The sequence below is a fragment of the Anabas testudineus genome, chromosome 12, assembly GCF_900324465.2.
Source record: "Anabas testudineus chromosome 12, fAnaTes1.2, whole genome shotgun sequence".
Classification (NCBI taxonomy): Eukaryota; Metazoa; Chordata; class Actinopteri; order Anabantiformes; family Anabantidae; genus Anabas; species Anabas testudineus.
In genome coordinates, this window is record NC_046621.1 from 11,582,091 (window position 1) to 11,596,803 (window position 14,713).

Below are 14,713 nucleotides of genomic sequence, written 5' to 3' on the forward strand. Positions count from 1 at the left end.
GGGAAAAGTTCAAATTAGTGGAAGGGATGTGAAAGTGTGGTTATTTATAGTTAATAAGCAGCTTTTTTATTTTAGATCTGGCATAAAACTCTAACCATGTATCCAGAAACAGAGAGAAAAGAGAGGTAAGCTGCATTGTGATTGACGGCTCGACTTGTCTGTTCACAGGCAGCTGAGTTTGGGAGATGTTGGTGATTCCCTGCGGTTTTGACATTTGGGTGCATTTCCACCCTTGGAGATTGAGGTGACATTAAATTTTGATTTGTGCCTCTGGTCAGCTGACATGAGAATTCCTGGAAGAACTGGCTGCACAAAAATGGGATTTAAATGACGGCATTCGAGCCATTTGAATTCAAATGTCAAAGGACGTTTAGTGCATCTAAATTCATTTACTGTGCTGCTGTGCATCCTCACTCGCATCGCCTCTTCTCACTTTAGTTTTTCTAATTATAACATCCATTATCCATTTAAACATTTGCAAAGAGGCTCACACAAACATGCTGTGTGATACCATGTGGAGAAAGTACAGAGGAACTACTAATACTGTAGTTTCCTTGTGCAGCAGATGGTATCTTTACTGCCACCTTATTAGGCCGAGCTAAGAGGAGCCATGACACTAGCATCAACCAAGAGCTGTGGAATTTGTGTTTGCAGACTAGGGAACAGGCTGCGGTTACACTCCAAGCACTAACTCTGCAGCGCCCCCTGCTGCTCGAAAGAAGATCTGCATCCTCCACGTCCTCACCTGCTTGCCGTTGTGTGTGACAGAGGACAGGATGGTGCGGAGGGTCTTGAAGCCCATGGCAATGTCCAGCAGGTGAGCAGCGAAGAAGAAGTTATTGTAGTGGCCCAGAATGGACATGGTGGTGTACCATACTAGATACAGGAATGACTGGTAAAGAAGCAAAATGAGAAGTTCATCAGAATCCATCTGGTCACTTAGAATATCGTTAGTCAAGCAGCTTCTCCATCCATTCATCAAATTATTCACTCGGCTATCCATAAAACCACACAACAGCGTCATTTATCATCCCAACTTGTGTCCCAACTTACATTGTCCGTAAACACCACTCCCATTTTCCAGACGTGGTACTTTGTATCGATTGAGCTCAACCTAGCAACAAAGAAAAGTTGATATGAGCGGCTCATATTTTCCGTCTGACCTCTATTTTTTGCCTCAAGCTGCTTTAGCCCGTCTGATTTCCGCCTGTCTAATCTCTCACCATGACACCAGTGAAGCCTCCTTGGCGACAGTTTCCTCCGTAGGGTTGAAATCCAGGGCGCTCTTGTCCAGCCCCAGCAGCTCTGCTATCCTCTCCGCTCCATACAGGTCCCCGTACTTTTTAATCACCTGCAAACAGCAGCACATGCAGAAACATGAAGGTGACACTGCACATGACATTTAGGAACTATCACCAAATGGGATTTATGTTTTCTATGTGCATAACAGATTATTTATCATTTACATAAACCACTTACTTTGCGTTTGACAAATTTATCCCAGTAGTTGTTTGGGAAGGACCTGATAAAAACAAAACAAACAAATAAATGTTGCCTTTGCTTTCAAAAGTTCATGACTCAGAGTTTAACAGCCATACTGTTGCTGACTCACGGCGTATTGATAACCAGTCTGTCCCACTGTCCTTTGATGTCATCATCAGATGGCTGCTCTGTGATGTAGAGTCCTGCAAACTCCAGCTTCCTCGCTATCTCCTTCTCCCGCTTGAACACTACCAGAGGCACCTTAGACGAAGAGAACACGCCTGTCTGCATCACTGGTCTTCTAAAATATGTATCAATACCTCAAATACAAAAAACAAAAATCTAAATAGTATTTTTTGTGATGAGGTGCTGCTGTACCTTTAGATAGTAATATCCCACCACACACAGGAATGATATTATAGTGTGTAGTATTGCCAAACAACGAAGTGTTGGCGCCATGTAGCCTGTGCTCTCTTGTAGCACAAAGTACTCTAGCGCCCCTTCATCCTCCTCCTCTCCGACTCTGCCTTGACCGTTCCAGGGGTCTTCATCGTCTGAGTAATCACCGGTTACCTGAAAGACAGCCAGGCATGAGTATTTACCAATCAAACGATAAATATCTGTACTTCTATATACAATAGCTTGACTATAAGCTTACTTTGTAGAAGAGAAGAATAAAGTTGATGGCGAAGGCAACAAAAAGGGCCAAAAAGCGAAGGTTGTAGAAATTTCTCGCCAGGTAATTCTGTAAAAAATAAATAGTATTGAGTAATGATCTATGTCTGATAAATTGATTCAGATCTATTGTTTTAGAACAATGGCACAAATGAGGAAAACATCTGACCAGCATCTTGGTCTGGTAGACTTCCAAACCAGCAAAGAAGCTGGCCATAAAGGCCTCGGGTAGTTCTTTCTTCTGGCCAAGTCTCTTCTTTGGGGCTTTCTTCTCTTTTACTGAAGGCTCTGGAGGGGCTTCATCTTTGGCCTTGTCGTGGTCCTTCTTCTCACCATCCTCTGAACTGCAACACAACATTCTGGATTAGTGACAGATCCAATCCAATAGAAATATCCTGCTTAATATCTAACGTCCTTTAGGCCCTTTGCTGATGTTGGCAACAATCAATCACACAATAAAAGGAAGATGTTGAGACACACAGCAAATCATATCATAAGAAAAAACGCCATTAAATTATATTAAAATGTTACATAAATTCCAATTATTTTGATGTTGAGCAACAAATAACTGATGAGCACTCACTCTCCTTTTTCTGAATCAGATTTGTATTCTCCGTTTGCAGCTCTGTTCTTTGCAGCCATCTGAAACAAATACACGGCTCTGACCATCCCCAACTCAAATGTTTGTTCTAAGACAATACCAAACATGTCTGAAGTACGTGAGTAGAGTGATTTCCTAGGAGTACTGACCTGTGCCTTCTTCTGCTTAACAGCACTGGCGATGGATGGAGCGTCCCCAACAACCACTTCAGATACATCCCCCAAACCTGGCTCAGTCCCATGCTTTCCCTCCTTCTTGGGCTGAATGTTGAGCAACTCAGCCATCAGGTCTGCCTCCGCTGCTTCCCCCTGAGCCAACTGGCCCATCTCCGCCAGCGCCGATGCCTCATTTGCCTCCATCTTTTCAGCCTCTAACACATCTCCGTGGATGCCAAACTGAGTTGGGTCGGGCATGTTTCCCAAAATGTCTGTCACCTTCATATTCTTAGCCCCTTCAACGAGGCCGCCTCCAAACATTGTGGTCCACAAGATATGAAAGAAACCCCAAATTAGACTGTAGACAAAGTGGAACATTCCTGTGATGATCAACCAGAAGAAGGAGAAGAAGCCGCGAACCATCTCCTTCACACTCATCTTTCTGAATTTTCTGTACTGTCGCCTCATGCTCTTGAGAGTAAGCATTTGCCGCAAGTGGCAGAGGCTTTTCCTCATGGAGATGCAGGCGATTGTGAAGGCAGAGGAGGACTCCAGCATCGTGTTCTCCTCGTCCTCCTCCTCTTGGTTCTCCGCCACGCTCTGGGTGTCTTCTTCATCGTCCTCTGGGCGCTCCACTGGGTCTGGCTCTGAAATTTGAGACGCCAGCTGCATCTCAAAGATGGTGTCTTCGCAGAAGTTGACAAACAGCTCCATCTTCTCACTCTCACCACCTTCGTTGACGACATCAAAGATGAACTGCCGCTTCGACTCTTTCACTTGAGGCTTTTCCCACTGGGTACGACTTGATTCACTGATTTCGAAGTACACTCTCTCGATGCGCTTTGCTCCACCCATGATTTCAATACGACCCAAAAAGGGTTCAAAGTAGCTGAGAACACTCTCGGCCAGGTCGAGGAACGTGGAGAGGCGAGCATCATGAGGCATATGTTCTGAGAGATTGGTTAACAGCACAGCTACATTAAAGCCGATATCCTTGGCCGGTTCATGAAATCTTTCCACAAACAGCTCGTAGTTGAACATGTCATTCTCATCAGCCTCAGCGCAGGAGAGAAGAAACTCAATCTCAGACTGGGAATACTGTTTCTGGTTCTCCATGGATTTCTGGAAATCCTTCTTTGAGATGACCCCCTTGCTCTCTGAGTCATACTCTTTGAAGCTGTCTGATGTGGTTAAGTCCTTCAACTTTAGAAACATGTCGAAAAACTTGAGGATCATCTCCACGTTGCTGGAGGACTCCACCAAGGTGTCTACCATTTGTTTGCCAATAGTACCATTGACAACATTGCCTGGGAAGTGAACCAAAAAGTGTCAGTAAACACAGTTAAAAGCAACAATCCCCATTCAGATTAAGCAACGCGGCTACTGTAAATATTTGATTCAATTACAAGCAAACAGCATCTGTTTGATGAAAGCCATAAAAGAGGCAATATCCTTGTAAGTTTGTAGTAGGCACAGCTCATATGGTGTCAATGAGTCATCAAAAAGCCAACCTTCAAGAAGGGAAAGCATCATGACAATCATGTCCTTCTGCAGGTCCAGCAGCTCCTTCAATAATTCAATCTGACTGGAGTCCTGTTAGCAGAAGACAGAGAAATGAAATGTCGTGAATCACCCTACACTACATCACACAGATGTGACTGCCTACCTCTAAAGGTTGAGCGACTCTGTCTAATATCTCCTAGTTGCATTTGTAGAGATCACGACAAGACCACAATAGGACTGCTGTAGCCCAAAAGGCCCTTCTAGGTAACATCCATCCATCAGCACCAGAGTTAATGTTATTTTACTGTGCAGAAGCAGATGGCTAGGTCAGTCAGACTCATTTAGCGTCTCTATGGAACCCGTACACAGCACGCCATAAATCTGATGTGTACTCTGATGTGCTAAATTCTAAGTTATCCACCTGTGCTCTCTTTCATCCTAGCTGCTACTGTCAGACTAAGCCCTTTCTAGTGACCACGGGATAAGGTTAGGTGGTTAGATTTCATCCCACTCTTGCCTTATTGGTAATGGAGGAAATTTCATAGATGGAGTTATAAATCATAAAGCTGAGAGGAAGGATGTGTGGAATTGTACTGCAGAGGTCTCAGGGTATTCTTGAGCCTGGAGAGACCTCTAGTGGCAAGAAATATTCTACAGGAGCCTGTGGCTGACACACAAAAGCATGGTGTATTTTTAATTGTATTTTAATTGTGTAAAAAACACATTCATATAATTATACTTAATGCAAGTAATAATTGTACAGACATATACTGTTGGGAAAATGTAAGCAGGCATCAAATGTGCACCATATTATTATGTTTTATGTGATGTGATAATGATATCGGATGTATTAACGTATAATAAAAAATGAATCATGTCATGTACTGCAAAACTGGAACATTAATAATATAATATATTCTAAATAGGTAGCTTTGTTGCATGTAAAACCTCTCATGCAACATGTGAAACTCAGAAACAGTAAAAATTACCCTTTTTTATGTATTAATGGGCACTTGTAACATTGTAATTTGTAGGAGTAAGTAAATACTACCTGTTTGTCAAATTCATGTAGTGGATTAAAAGGTATAACATAAACTTCTGTAATGTAGTGAAGGAAAACTAGAAAGTAGTATAACAATTCAAATACTGAAGTAAAGCATAACAGTAAATGTATTTCAGTACTGTCCATCGAAAACATGCATACGGCAACACCATTGCTTTGTTGTAGACAGACAGTAGGTACCTGCGATAACTTCATCTGCATGTTGGCAAAAACATGAAGGAAGCCCACCACTGCATCCCACAGTCTGCTGTGAGCCAGGCTCTGCTGGTTCCCAATACACGGACCCTGGACAAACACCACAGAGTCGATACAGAGAGAAAAGAGACACATCACCTTGTCAGAAATATTCATTGTGCACAAGCCAATTCATATACTGTAGCTGAGATTGTAATTACTTTAGTTCTTGTGTTGCACTGTGATTCTGTACCTGTATATACTCAGTTAAAGAGTTGAAGACCTGCTTTGCCACTGCCAGAGCTTTGGAGAAGTTCCTCTGACCAGCCTCATCAATAACATCCTTACCAGAGTAGTACCAATAGAAATCACTGATGGATTCCTATTAGAGGCAAAATAAATATATTTAGCACATTGAGTATGGTGAATGAGCAGATGAAATATGTATTTCTATTGCAACATCATACCTGGAGTCTTAATAGATAATCTACAGTACTAATAATGATGTTGACTGTAGTTGTGTTCCCTGTCTGGGTCCGCAGGAAGTTCTGAAAATCTAAAACAACAATTGGTTGCAGATAACGATATTACCACCTTTGCTGTTTGTAGACATGCAGTTTGGGGTAATGTCTTCCTGATTCTTCTGAGTGGAAAAGTGGCCACCTACCATTGTTGTGACCCTCGCAGAGAAGCTGCAGAAACCTGAAAAGATCCTTAGTGAACTCATCATTCTGCAATACCTTGGAACCTGAGAACAGAAAAAAAGATTAACGGCCCCATCCAAAGATAAGAAGGTCAAAGACCCATCATTATAATGTCAGTGCAGGCATTAGAGCTTGCATAGCTTTCACTTCCTCATAAAGCTGCAGTCTGGCTGTCAAACGGCATCAAATAATGGGCACTATATACAGGGCTCAGAATATGCAGACAAGCTATAGTGCATCATTTCACAATGTAAAAAAATTAATTTATAGCAGGAATAAAACTGAGCCGTGTTGTTTAGTACCAGCAAAGCTTTGTTGTCTCTTACATACAAAGCTTTGGGAGGTCTATTTCTAATTACAGACTGGTTAGTAAAAATTAACACACGCTAAACGTTCCACACGAATGACAAGCAAAGACTTCTTCTAAAAGAAGTGAGGAGATTTGAGTCAGTTTGGGGCACCTGACCGTGGACTGAACAATCTATCCAGATGCCAAAGGAGCATGCATGCGTTCCTTCAGAGTAGGTGGTTGTGTTGCATTCAGGAAAAGAAAGGAAGAGGAGAAGGAGGAGGGGGAAGGAAGTAGAGAAGGTTTAGGAGAGAACGGGGTGAGGAAGCAAGGAGTTGAATGGAGAGCATCCAAGATGTCAGCATTGCATAGAATGAGTAGAATCTAAACCATGTATTTACCCTGCTCACTCACGTTGACTGCGACCGATGACATAAAAAACATGATCAGGAGAAAACAAACAAACAAAACAAAGGCAGACATAAGCAAGGGAGAAGACATTGATATTCAATCAGAGTAAGTAGGAACAGGAGAGAATGATACTATGATGCTATAGAAATATTTGAACATACCCACACTGATTTGCAACGTTGACATGCGGTTACAATTACACAGAGTTTTAAAGGACAGTCTGCTCTATAGGCAGGCAATCAGGATTAAAGGTTAGACACACTAACAATATCAGAAGAACAGTTACCATCACTTATGCCTGTGCGTATGTGCTGCCAATGAGCTGAAATAAGCAAGAGAGAAATGTATGTATGTACTGTATGCAACCCAACAGGTTGAACGGAGACTTATAGAGCTAAAGTGGACTTTAAAGTAAGTACTGTAAAGTGCTTTTAGGTGGTAGACAAGGCCCGGACAGGACTTGGACATACAGTAGCACAGGTTTACCTGCACAATGATGATGATGACCAATAGCGTGACACAAGGGAGGAACCAACATGACATGGAAATGGATATGTGTCATCAAGCTAGTAATGTGTCATTTGCCTTGAGGCCAATTGCAAGACCAACAAAACAACAATGACTGCATGAGCCTGAATGAGTCATCATACCAAGAGTTTTACGTGCTTTGCTTGGTGTCTGAAAACCGATGATGTTGCTGAAGCAAAAAAGTTGAATTTATAGATATTCATTTTTTTTTTAGGCTGATTCAATAATGTGCCTTTTCTACAGTGATAGTATATGGTAGGAATCCAGTAGAATCATGCTATTTGTCGAGCTGTAAATTTTTCTGCATCACATTACGGTCACTAATTTACTGTGCATCAGTCTTTGCCTCAGGTCTTGCCACATTTCTTATCCTCACTTACTTGAGCCTTCTTCAGTGACCATCCCCAGACCTTCAGCTTTGTTTTGCCTCTCAAAAGCATTTAAGTCCAGGATACTGAGAGAGAAGACAAAGATCAAACTTATATAATATGTAGAATTCCCCTTTAAACTACAGTTGTGAAAATAAACAAAAAGTAAATGCTGTGTATTGTGTGTGTACGCGTCACCATCACCTGCAGGACATCATCAGTCCAGATAAACTTTTGAAAAAGCCAACATCCCTTTTTTCCTTCAGATAGTCCAACATTTTCTGCATCAAGATAAAAGTATAATTAACAGTGATCTGTTGCTGTTTTATATACTATACATATATACTATAAATAAACACAGGAAAAGTGATGTGCACCTGCTGGACTAGTATGTTTCCGCCGTTGAGAATGGAGATGCCCAATTTGAGGGTGACAGTCACCATAGCCCCAAGTCGACCTGATGGCCACAAATCAGATGTCACAGTTATACCAAAAGGTGGTAAGGGTACGAAGGCAGAGAGATGAATGTGTGTTGTTCGCCACCTTTGCTGGCGCTGATCATCTGCAGCACCATCTCTGCAGCCCCTCTGTCATGAAGCCTGGCTTGCTGATACAGCATCTTTTGTTTCTCCATTTCCTTTTCCTGTGGGAAATGATAATACGGCGTGCACCAATTTTATATATAAGTCAAATATAAAGTGGGACAATATTCCTGAGAAATCAATAGCACCTCAAATGTTTTCTCTTTCCCTTCGTCCTCTTCCCCTTCTTCCCCTTCAGCACAACTCTGAAGGAGAAAACTGAATCAGTCAAGCCTGCACATTTATGCTGAACGGCATACATCTGTAAAATCAGATGAGTGAGTGAAATACCTTTGCCATCATATCTGCATATGCGATATAGAGGGGATCCTCTTCTAAAGAACTAACAAACAGGAAGATAAATATGAGTTGGGTAAACAATAAGCTAATTCCAATGATCAGAAAACAGATGGAACAATGAATCCAGGCGTGTGACAGTGAGTGTGTATTTACCTGCACTCAGTTAGAGCATTGTGGCTGAAATGCAGAATGAGCTGGTGAAGAGGATCTGGCTGTTTTCTAACCTCCTCTTCCTCCTCTTCCTCCACTTTGGGCTGTGTTTTCTGGACAAATGGCGACAATAATAGTCATTTGTCAACAGCTTCACAATATCAACTATATAAACTGACAAGCATGTTTTAGGTGCAGTAATATTAAACTATGTGTCGTCACTTGCAGAGGATTAGGTAGGGGAAAAAAAGGGATAGAATACACTAACAGCATGCAGACAAGCAGAACAAAAAGCATGGATACAGTAGGGTGCATCCATATACGTGCGCAAACATGCAAAGGGTGATGTCCAGAAGTGTTAAAATGTCTAGAATGGAGTGAAGCACGATTCCCCAAGTGACCAGTTCACTCTTAAGTATAAACCTTCTACCATTCAATCCTACAGCAGAGGCAACTCATCAAATCAGTCAGACTAGAATAATTGTACTTTGACGGGAGTTTCACACGTGTGCAGTCAGTTGTGTGGATCATAAAATGCTTCATCTTATGCACCCTTAACCCTGCTAAACCTTTGTGATGCCCTGTGGTTTTTAATTCCACGTAATCTGGAAAAGATATGACTATTAAGCAGTCAAAGAAGTTGTATTCATTCAAATTTGATATTCATTTCACCATTGAAAAGAAAAATCCCACTGGCACGATAGCTTGTCGAGCTTTAAATGCCATCATGATTGCCTCTTATTTCACTTTCACTAAATTTGCACAATTAATTAAGCTGATTTCATAAAGCCTGTCAGCATTTGAATCTTTGCATATTATGCTTGAGTTTATCAAACAAAGGAGACACGAGCTGTATTTCTTCAGCGCTGATGTTCTCAACAAATTAAATGAATGGTGGTGATGTTTTATTGTGGGAAAGTTTAGGAAAGATACAAAGCCTTCATAAATTTGGTAAGTCCAAGCATCATGGTGAGATGCTTCCTTACCTCTGCGGCTCTGACATCATCACTGATGTCATGCTCATCAAAAACAGGCGTCTAGTTGAAAAACACTGTATGGATGACTGAGAACGACCCAATGGCACACAGTAGAGGTTGGGACTTTCAAGCACTTTCGACAGTGACACAAATATAGGAGAGTGGTATAGACGAAGCCCGGGATGAGCACAGTGGGGGAAGACACAAGTACTTACTGCAAGATCCTGCACTAGCTTCTCCTCAAAAGAGTACTCTTCTGTTTCTATCCATATTCTCTGATAGGCCAGGAGGAAGAAGTTAATAGAGCGATGCCTAAGGAAGGAGGGGTGAGAGGAGATTAGCCTGGATTAGACTGAAGTGGAGCAAAGGAGTAGAAAGGACCCTTTAAGACAGGTTAATGCTGGTTAGTTTAGGGTACTGGCACATCCAACCGGTCACCTTAGAGGAAACTGTCACACTGATTATAAATGACCTTTTAGCAATTGCAATTGAATGCAATGTTAATGACTTGATCTTATTACTGTGCTTTGAGTAGATCAAGTAAATATTTTGGCATTTTAGTGAATTTGTTTATGGAGTTTTTTGCAGAAAATTAGATGAGAAGATCACAACCGCTGTCCTCTCTGAAACTATTAGTATAAATCACTGCTTCTGGCCAATTAATAACCCAGCACATCATATAGTCAAAGTACAGTATATATGTAAAGTTTTAACTTATCCCTTTTATACAAACCAAGCTGTCCAACACTGTATATTAAATAAAAGATTACAATCGTGAGCTTCAGACAGTGTATCTACAGTATCTTCTCATCCAACTCCAGGCAGGAAAGGTCGATGTGGAATAGTTTGCTGTTATACTGTTTAGATACAGACCAGTGGAAAAACCAGTGAGATTATCTGAACATGAGTTAGATTTCGTTGCATTAATTATGCCTGGAGGTGCGAGAGGAGTAATTATAGGAAAGGTATGCAAAGTACAGCAACATGGGGTCAGCACTACAGTACGTTACCGTCAGCATGGAGAGCAGACTGTCATAGTCTGTGTTCTCATGCATTTTCTCCAGCCATATATGTCGGTAGGAAATCAGGAAGTAATTATTATTTTTGTGCCTGAGGGGATGAGGTACAACAGAGTGAGGGGAGAACAAAAGCTGAATAAACACACAGCAGAAAATAATGAATGAGAGCTTTGTCCAGTAGCATCACGTTCATCCCTCAAACACAATAAAAAAAAACACTGTTTTATAAGCGCTGTCTTATAATTATTAGCTGTGTCACTGTCAACAGTTCTAAATAAATGAGTCATGCTGTCAGCCAGGCAGGAGGCATCTTTGGAGCACATATTGAAGATGGCCACCCTCAGGTTGGCCCTCATAATTGTTTTCCTCCCTACTGTACCGCTCTACCTGACTTCCAGTGATTGAGTTACAGAGCAGCAGGGCATGAAATTGCTAGTGTCCCTTTTTTCTGCATCTTGATAACAGCTGCGGGCCAGACATTCGTCCTACAAACGTTGGGAGGGAGGCTGTGCGTTAATGCAAGATCAGAACCAAGGAAAGAATTAAATCAGAGTCGCGTGTCCGAGGGAAGAATAAGAGGAAGGTCTTGTAGTATTTGTCCAGCAAACATGAAGGTGATGTTGCAGCTCTTGCTGCATAAGCCCCTTCATGGCTGAAGGTGGAGCATCATCTTAAATTCATGGTTGTTTTGTTTAGCGTGATCCCAGACCTTAAAAAGAAGTGAAGCGTAAACACTGCCGGTGTAACAACATACTGTAATACCTGGGTAGATTATAAAGTGGAGCCATACGGAAGCAGGCTACAACGGCTCTCTTCCTCTGCTTGGACAGCAACTTTTGCCACACACATTTCTTGGACCTCAGTGGCTGCTCCACCTAATGGAGTAGAAGAGGTATGGAGAATATCAATCAGGGTGTCATCCTGTACCAGGTGGATCAAAGAATCAAATCACTGCAGAGAGCTGCACCTCTTATCAGGCACACAGAGGCTTTGCTTCAGTTTTATTGTCTGTTGGTGACTAAAAGAAATGTAGAAGTGTGTGAGGTTGACCTGCTCCAGGTTGAAGACGGCAGCAGAGATCCTCTGGATACGGTCCACCACCCTCTCGGGGTCTGGAGGCCCCTCGCTCCTCATCACTATGTCCTTGTACAGGTTTAGCTGCCACCTCACTGCAGGGTCCTCCGACTGAGAGTGTGTTATGAAAGATCGAGTCAAAAACCAACATATAAAATCTTTAGATACTATAACAATTGAGTAATAAACTTGAGACCAAGTTGCTCACCTTCTCTCGAAGATGCATATTCTGTCGAATGTGGTCTTTAACTTCATCATCTGTGTCTTTCTGTTGGACAACAGGAAGCCAAATTAAACAGTTGTCTCTAATCAACTAATAGGACACACGTGTAAAACCTTATTTTGAAATTCATCTGCTTTTGATGTTTAATGTGTGACCAGTCTCACCAGCAGATAGCGAGTCTTAGCTAGAGATATGAGCTCCTGGTCCCCTGGGGTACACATGTTGAGGCCGATAGGCAGCATCTTCTTCAGAGCGGCCACAATCAGTGACGTCTGAATGGAGTAGAACTCACCACGTCTCTTCTTATGTTTCCTTTCTTGGTCCTGTCCTCCAGACTGAAAAAATCATACTGACCTCAAACAACACACACTAGTGAATAAGAAATTATATGGGGCTCAATAAGCTGATCTTTTAAGGGAACATATGCTATTTTTCCCTTTCTGCTGACATTAATGATGCGCTAAAGCACTTCCTCTCAAGTTTTAAACCAAAGAGTATTTTACACAGCGGGACCACTCACACTATATTTGAACAAAATCAAGAGGCATTTCTTTTGCAGCCCCGTGACCAGACTAAATCTGTGCCACTGAAGCACTGAGAAGTCTCAACTCAGACGAAAAGCAAAACTAGCAACAGCAAGATATTACCAGAATCAAATTAAAGCAGCTCGCTGAGAGAAATCAACACATATACACAGACACACAACACACACAGACCCCTCTAACACATCTACTACAACATAATGTAAACACCCCGAGGTGCTGTAACTACAATCTATCAAATGCAAACACACTGGTGGCACATGATCACATGATTTGTCACAGACGGGCTGGACTTCATTACTCCAGGTGAGACGTGTTCTGCCCATAAGGCAATGAGAAATGATCAAAGTTACCAAGTCACATACAGTGATGAATGAAGGTCACAAATAATCAGTCGACTTAATATATGCTGTAATAACACTATGGACTACTATATAGCACGGCGGCACAAGCTATTGGCTTTTCTGCTTGATGACTGGAGCATATAAGCCAATAAGCTGGCAGGTAAACAGCTCATGCACTGCGTCACTCTACCTTCTCCTTAAAGGACTGTTCAAGATAGAGAGACAGAAAGAGAGACAGAGGGAAAGGCAGAAGAAAGGGATGAGAGGGCAGTTAATGAAGGTACACATTCCTCCCGTGGATGTGTACTGCAACCATTTGTTTGCCTGTAACCCAGGCAGACAAAAAAATAAAAGTTGTAATCCCTGTAATGCCTACCAGAGGTGAAGATATGAGGGAATATTTGTCTACTTAGGGATGAATGTTAGTTTCTGTTATCTACTGTAAAAGGCATGCATAAATTCATACACGCACCAACACACATAGTCACAAATCCAGGTTATTTTATTTGCAAGGAGGCTGTTTACTTCTGTCATTGACAAGTTTGATGCAGACAAGTTTCAGTAAGAGATCATCGTATTTGTCACGTGTGTTTACATATAGATCCCCTTTTTACATGTTAACATATTAGCACATGTAAACAAAGATGCATGTGTTAACATGGCAGAGAAAATGTTAACATATGATACTCTTTTCCAACTGATTCTGCTTATTTTTGTTCTCTTTTAACCTAGGAGAGATATGTCACATGGCCATTAGACGAGTAATAATCTGTTGCCTGAAGTTACAGAATCTGAGCCTGAAGAGGGAAGATTTAAACCTACCTTGGACATTTTTGTTTTATTATCGCCAGTCAAGAAGGAAAGGTTGTTGATCTCATTCTGGACCACAAAGTTCTGCTCTTCTCTTTTGAAATTCTGAAGAAAGAGAGAGTGAACACACTGTAGCTATGCTTCACCTATGTCCTGATTGAGGAACACATATGAACTGATGCTGAAACTCACATGCGATTTGCACCAGAGGATAAATATCTCAGCGACCATTCGAAAAAGCTCGTTGGAGTCAGCATCTGGTTCTTTCAGCCACCTGGACCTGCAGTGCAGAGGGAAGATTAATACATCCTCTTGACTTTTTCTGCAAATACTTCACACCTGCACCAACTTGTTCTTAATATCCCTTTAAAACGACTTCATCAATCATTAGTCAGCGAGCTCACCTGTTGTTGTCCACATAGCGGATGAGCATGGGGTAAAAAGCGTACAGGTCCCTGCAGAGGACGGCAAACTCATCCAGAATGAGCAGTTCAGCCTCCTGTGTGTCTCCCTTGCTGTCTGCTTTCAAAAGCTCCTCCTCAGCCACCACCTTCACTGTCTTCTTCTTCAGCTTCTCCAGTGTAGGCAGGAAATGGCTCTTCAGGAGGTCTGCAAGGGCCTTGCTGATGATGGGCTGCACATATACTGAAAGTGAAGCAAACAATGCTATGCCGTTAGCAATTCAACCAAGTCAAACCACCAATTCAAGCAGGATTATTGATTATATGATCTAGAGTACA

General features: G+C 41.9%; 1 protein-coding gene across 1 annotated transcript in view; it reads right to left on the reverse strand.

Moving 5' to 3' along the window:
• Positions 1-14,713, reverse strand: part of LOC113159052 (ryanodine receptor 3-like) — an 80,166-nt gene that overhangs the window by 4,034 nt on the left and 61,419 nt on the right. The window contains exons 68-98 of the mRNA XM_026355525.1: positions 14,378-14,618; positions 14,166-14,253; positions 13,986-14,078; positions 12,442-12,612; positions 12,263-12,322; positions 12,031-12,165; positions 11,743-11,855; positions 10,177-10,273; positions 8,988-9,097; positions 8,826-8,877; positions 8,684-8,740; positions 8,497-8,596; positions 8,331-8,410; positions 8,158-8,234; positions 7,966-8,039; positions 7,048-7,065; positions 6,321-6,401; positions 6,121-6,209; positions 5,907-6,035; positions 5,660-5,764; positions 4,425-4,506; positions 2,908-4,220; positions 2,741-2,799; positions 2,327-2,501; positions 2,141-2,227; positions 1,861-2,055; positions 1,613-1,743; positions 1,480-1,522; positions 1,224-1,351; positions 1,054-1,114; positions 746-892 (exon numbers count right to left, since the gene is read on the reverse strand). Of these exons, the coding sequence (XP_026211310.1) occupies positions 746-892; positions 1,054-1,114; positions 1,224-1,351; positions 1,480-1,522; positions 1,613-1,743; positions 1,861-2,055; positions 2,141-2,227; positions 2,327-2,501; positions 2,741-2,799; positions 2,908-4,220; positions 4,425-4,506; positions 5,660-5,764; positions 5,907-6,035; positions 6,121-6,209; positions 6,321-6,401; positions 7,048-7,065; positions 7,966-8,039; positions 8,158-8,234; positions 8,331-8,410; positions 8,497-8,596; positions 8,684-8,740; positions 8,826-8,877; positions 8,988-9,097; positions 10,177-10,273; positions 11,743-11,855; positions 12,031-12,165; positions 12,263-12,322; positions 12,442-12,612; positions 13,986-14,078; positions 14,166-14,253; positions 14,378-14,618 (4,391 nt within the window). The remainder of the gene's footprint in view (positions 1-745; positions 893-1,053; positions 1,115-1,223; positions 1,352-1,479; positions 1,523-1,612; positions 1,744-1,860; positions 2,056-2,140; positions 2,228-2,326; positions 2,502-2,740; positions 2,800-2,907; positions 4,221-4,424; positions 4,507-5,659; positions 5,765-5,906; positions 6,036-6,120; positions 6,210-6,320; positions 6,402-7,047; positions 7,066-7,965; positions 8,040-8,157; positions 8,235-8,330; positions 8,411-8,496; positions 8,597-8,683; positions 8,741-8,825; positions 8,878-8,987; positions 9,098-10,176; positions 10,274-11,742; positions 11,856-12,030; positions 12,166-12,262; positions 12,323-12,441; positions 12,613-13,985; positions 14,079-14,165; positions 14,254-14,377; positions 14,619-14,713) is intronic.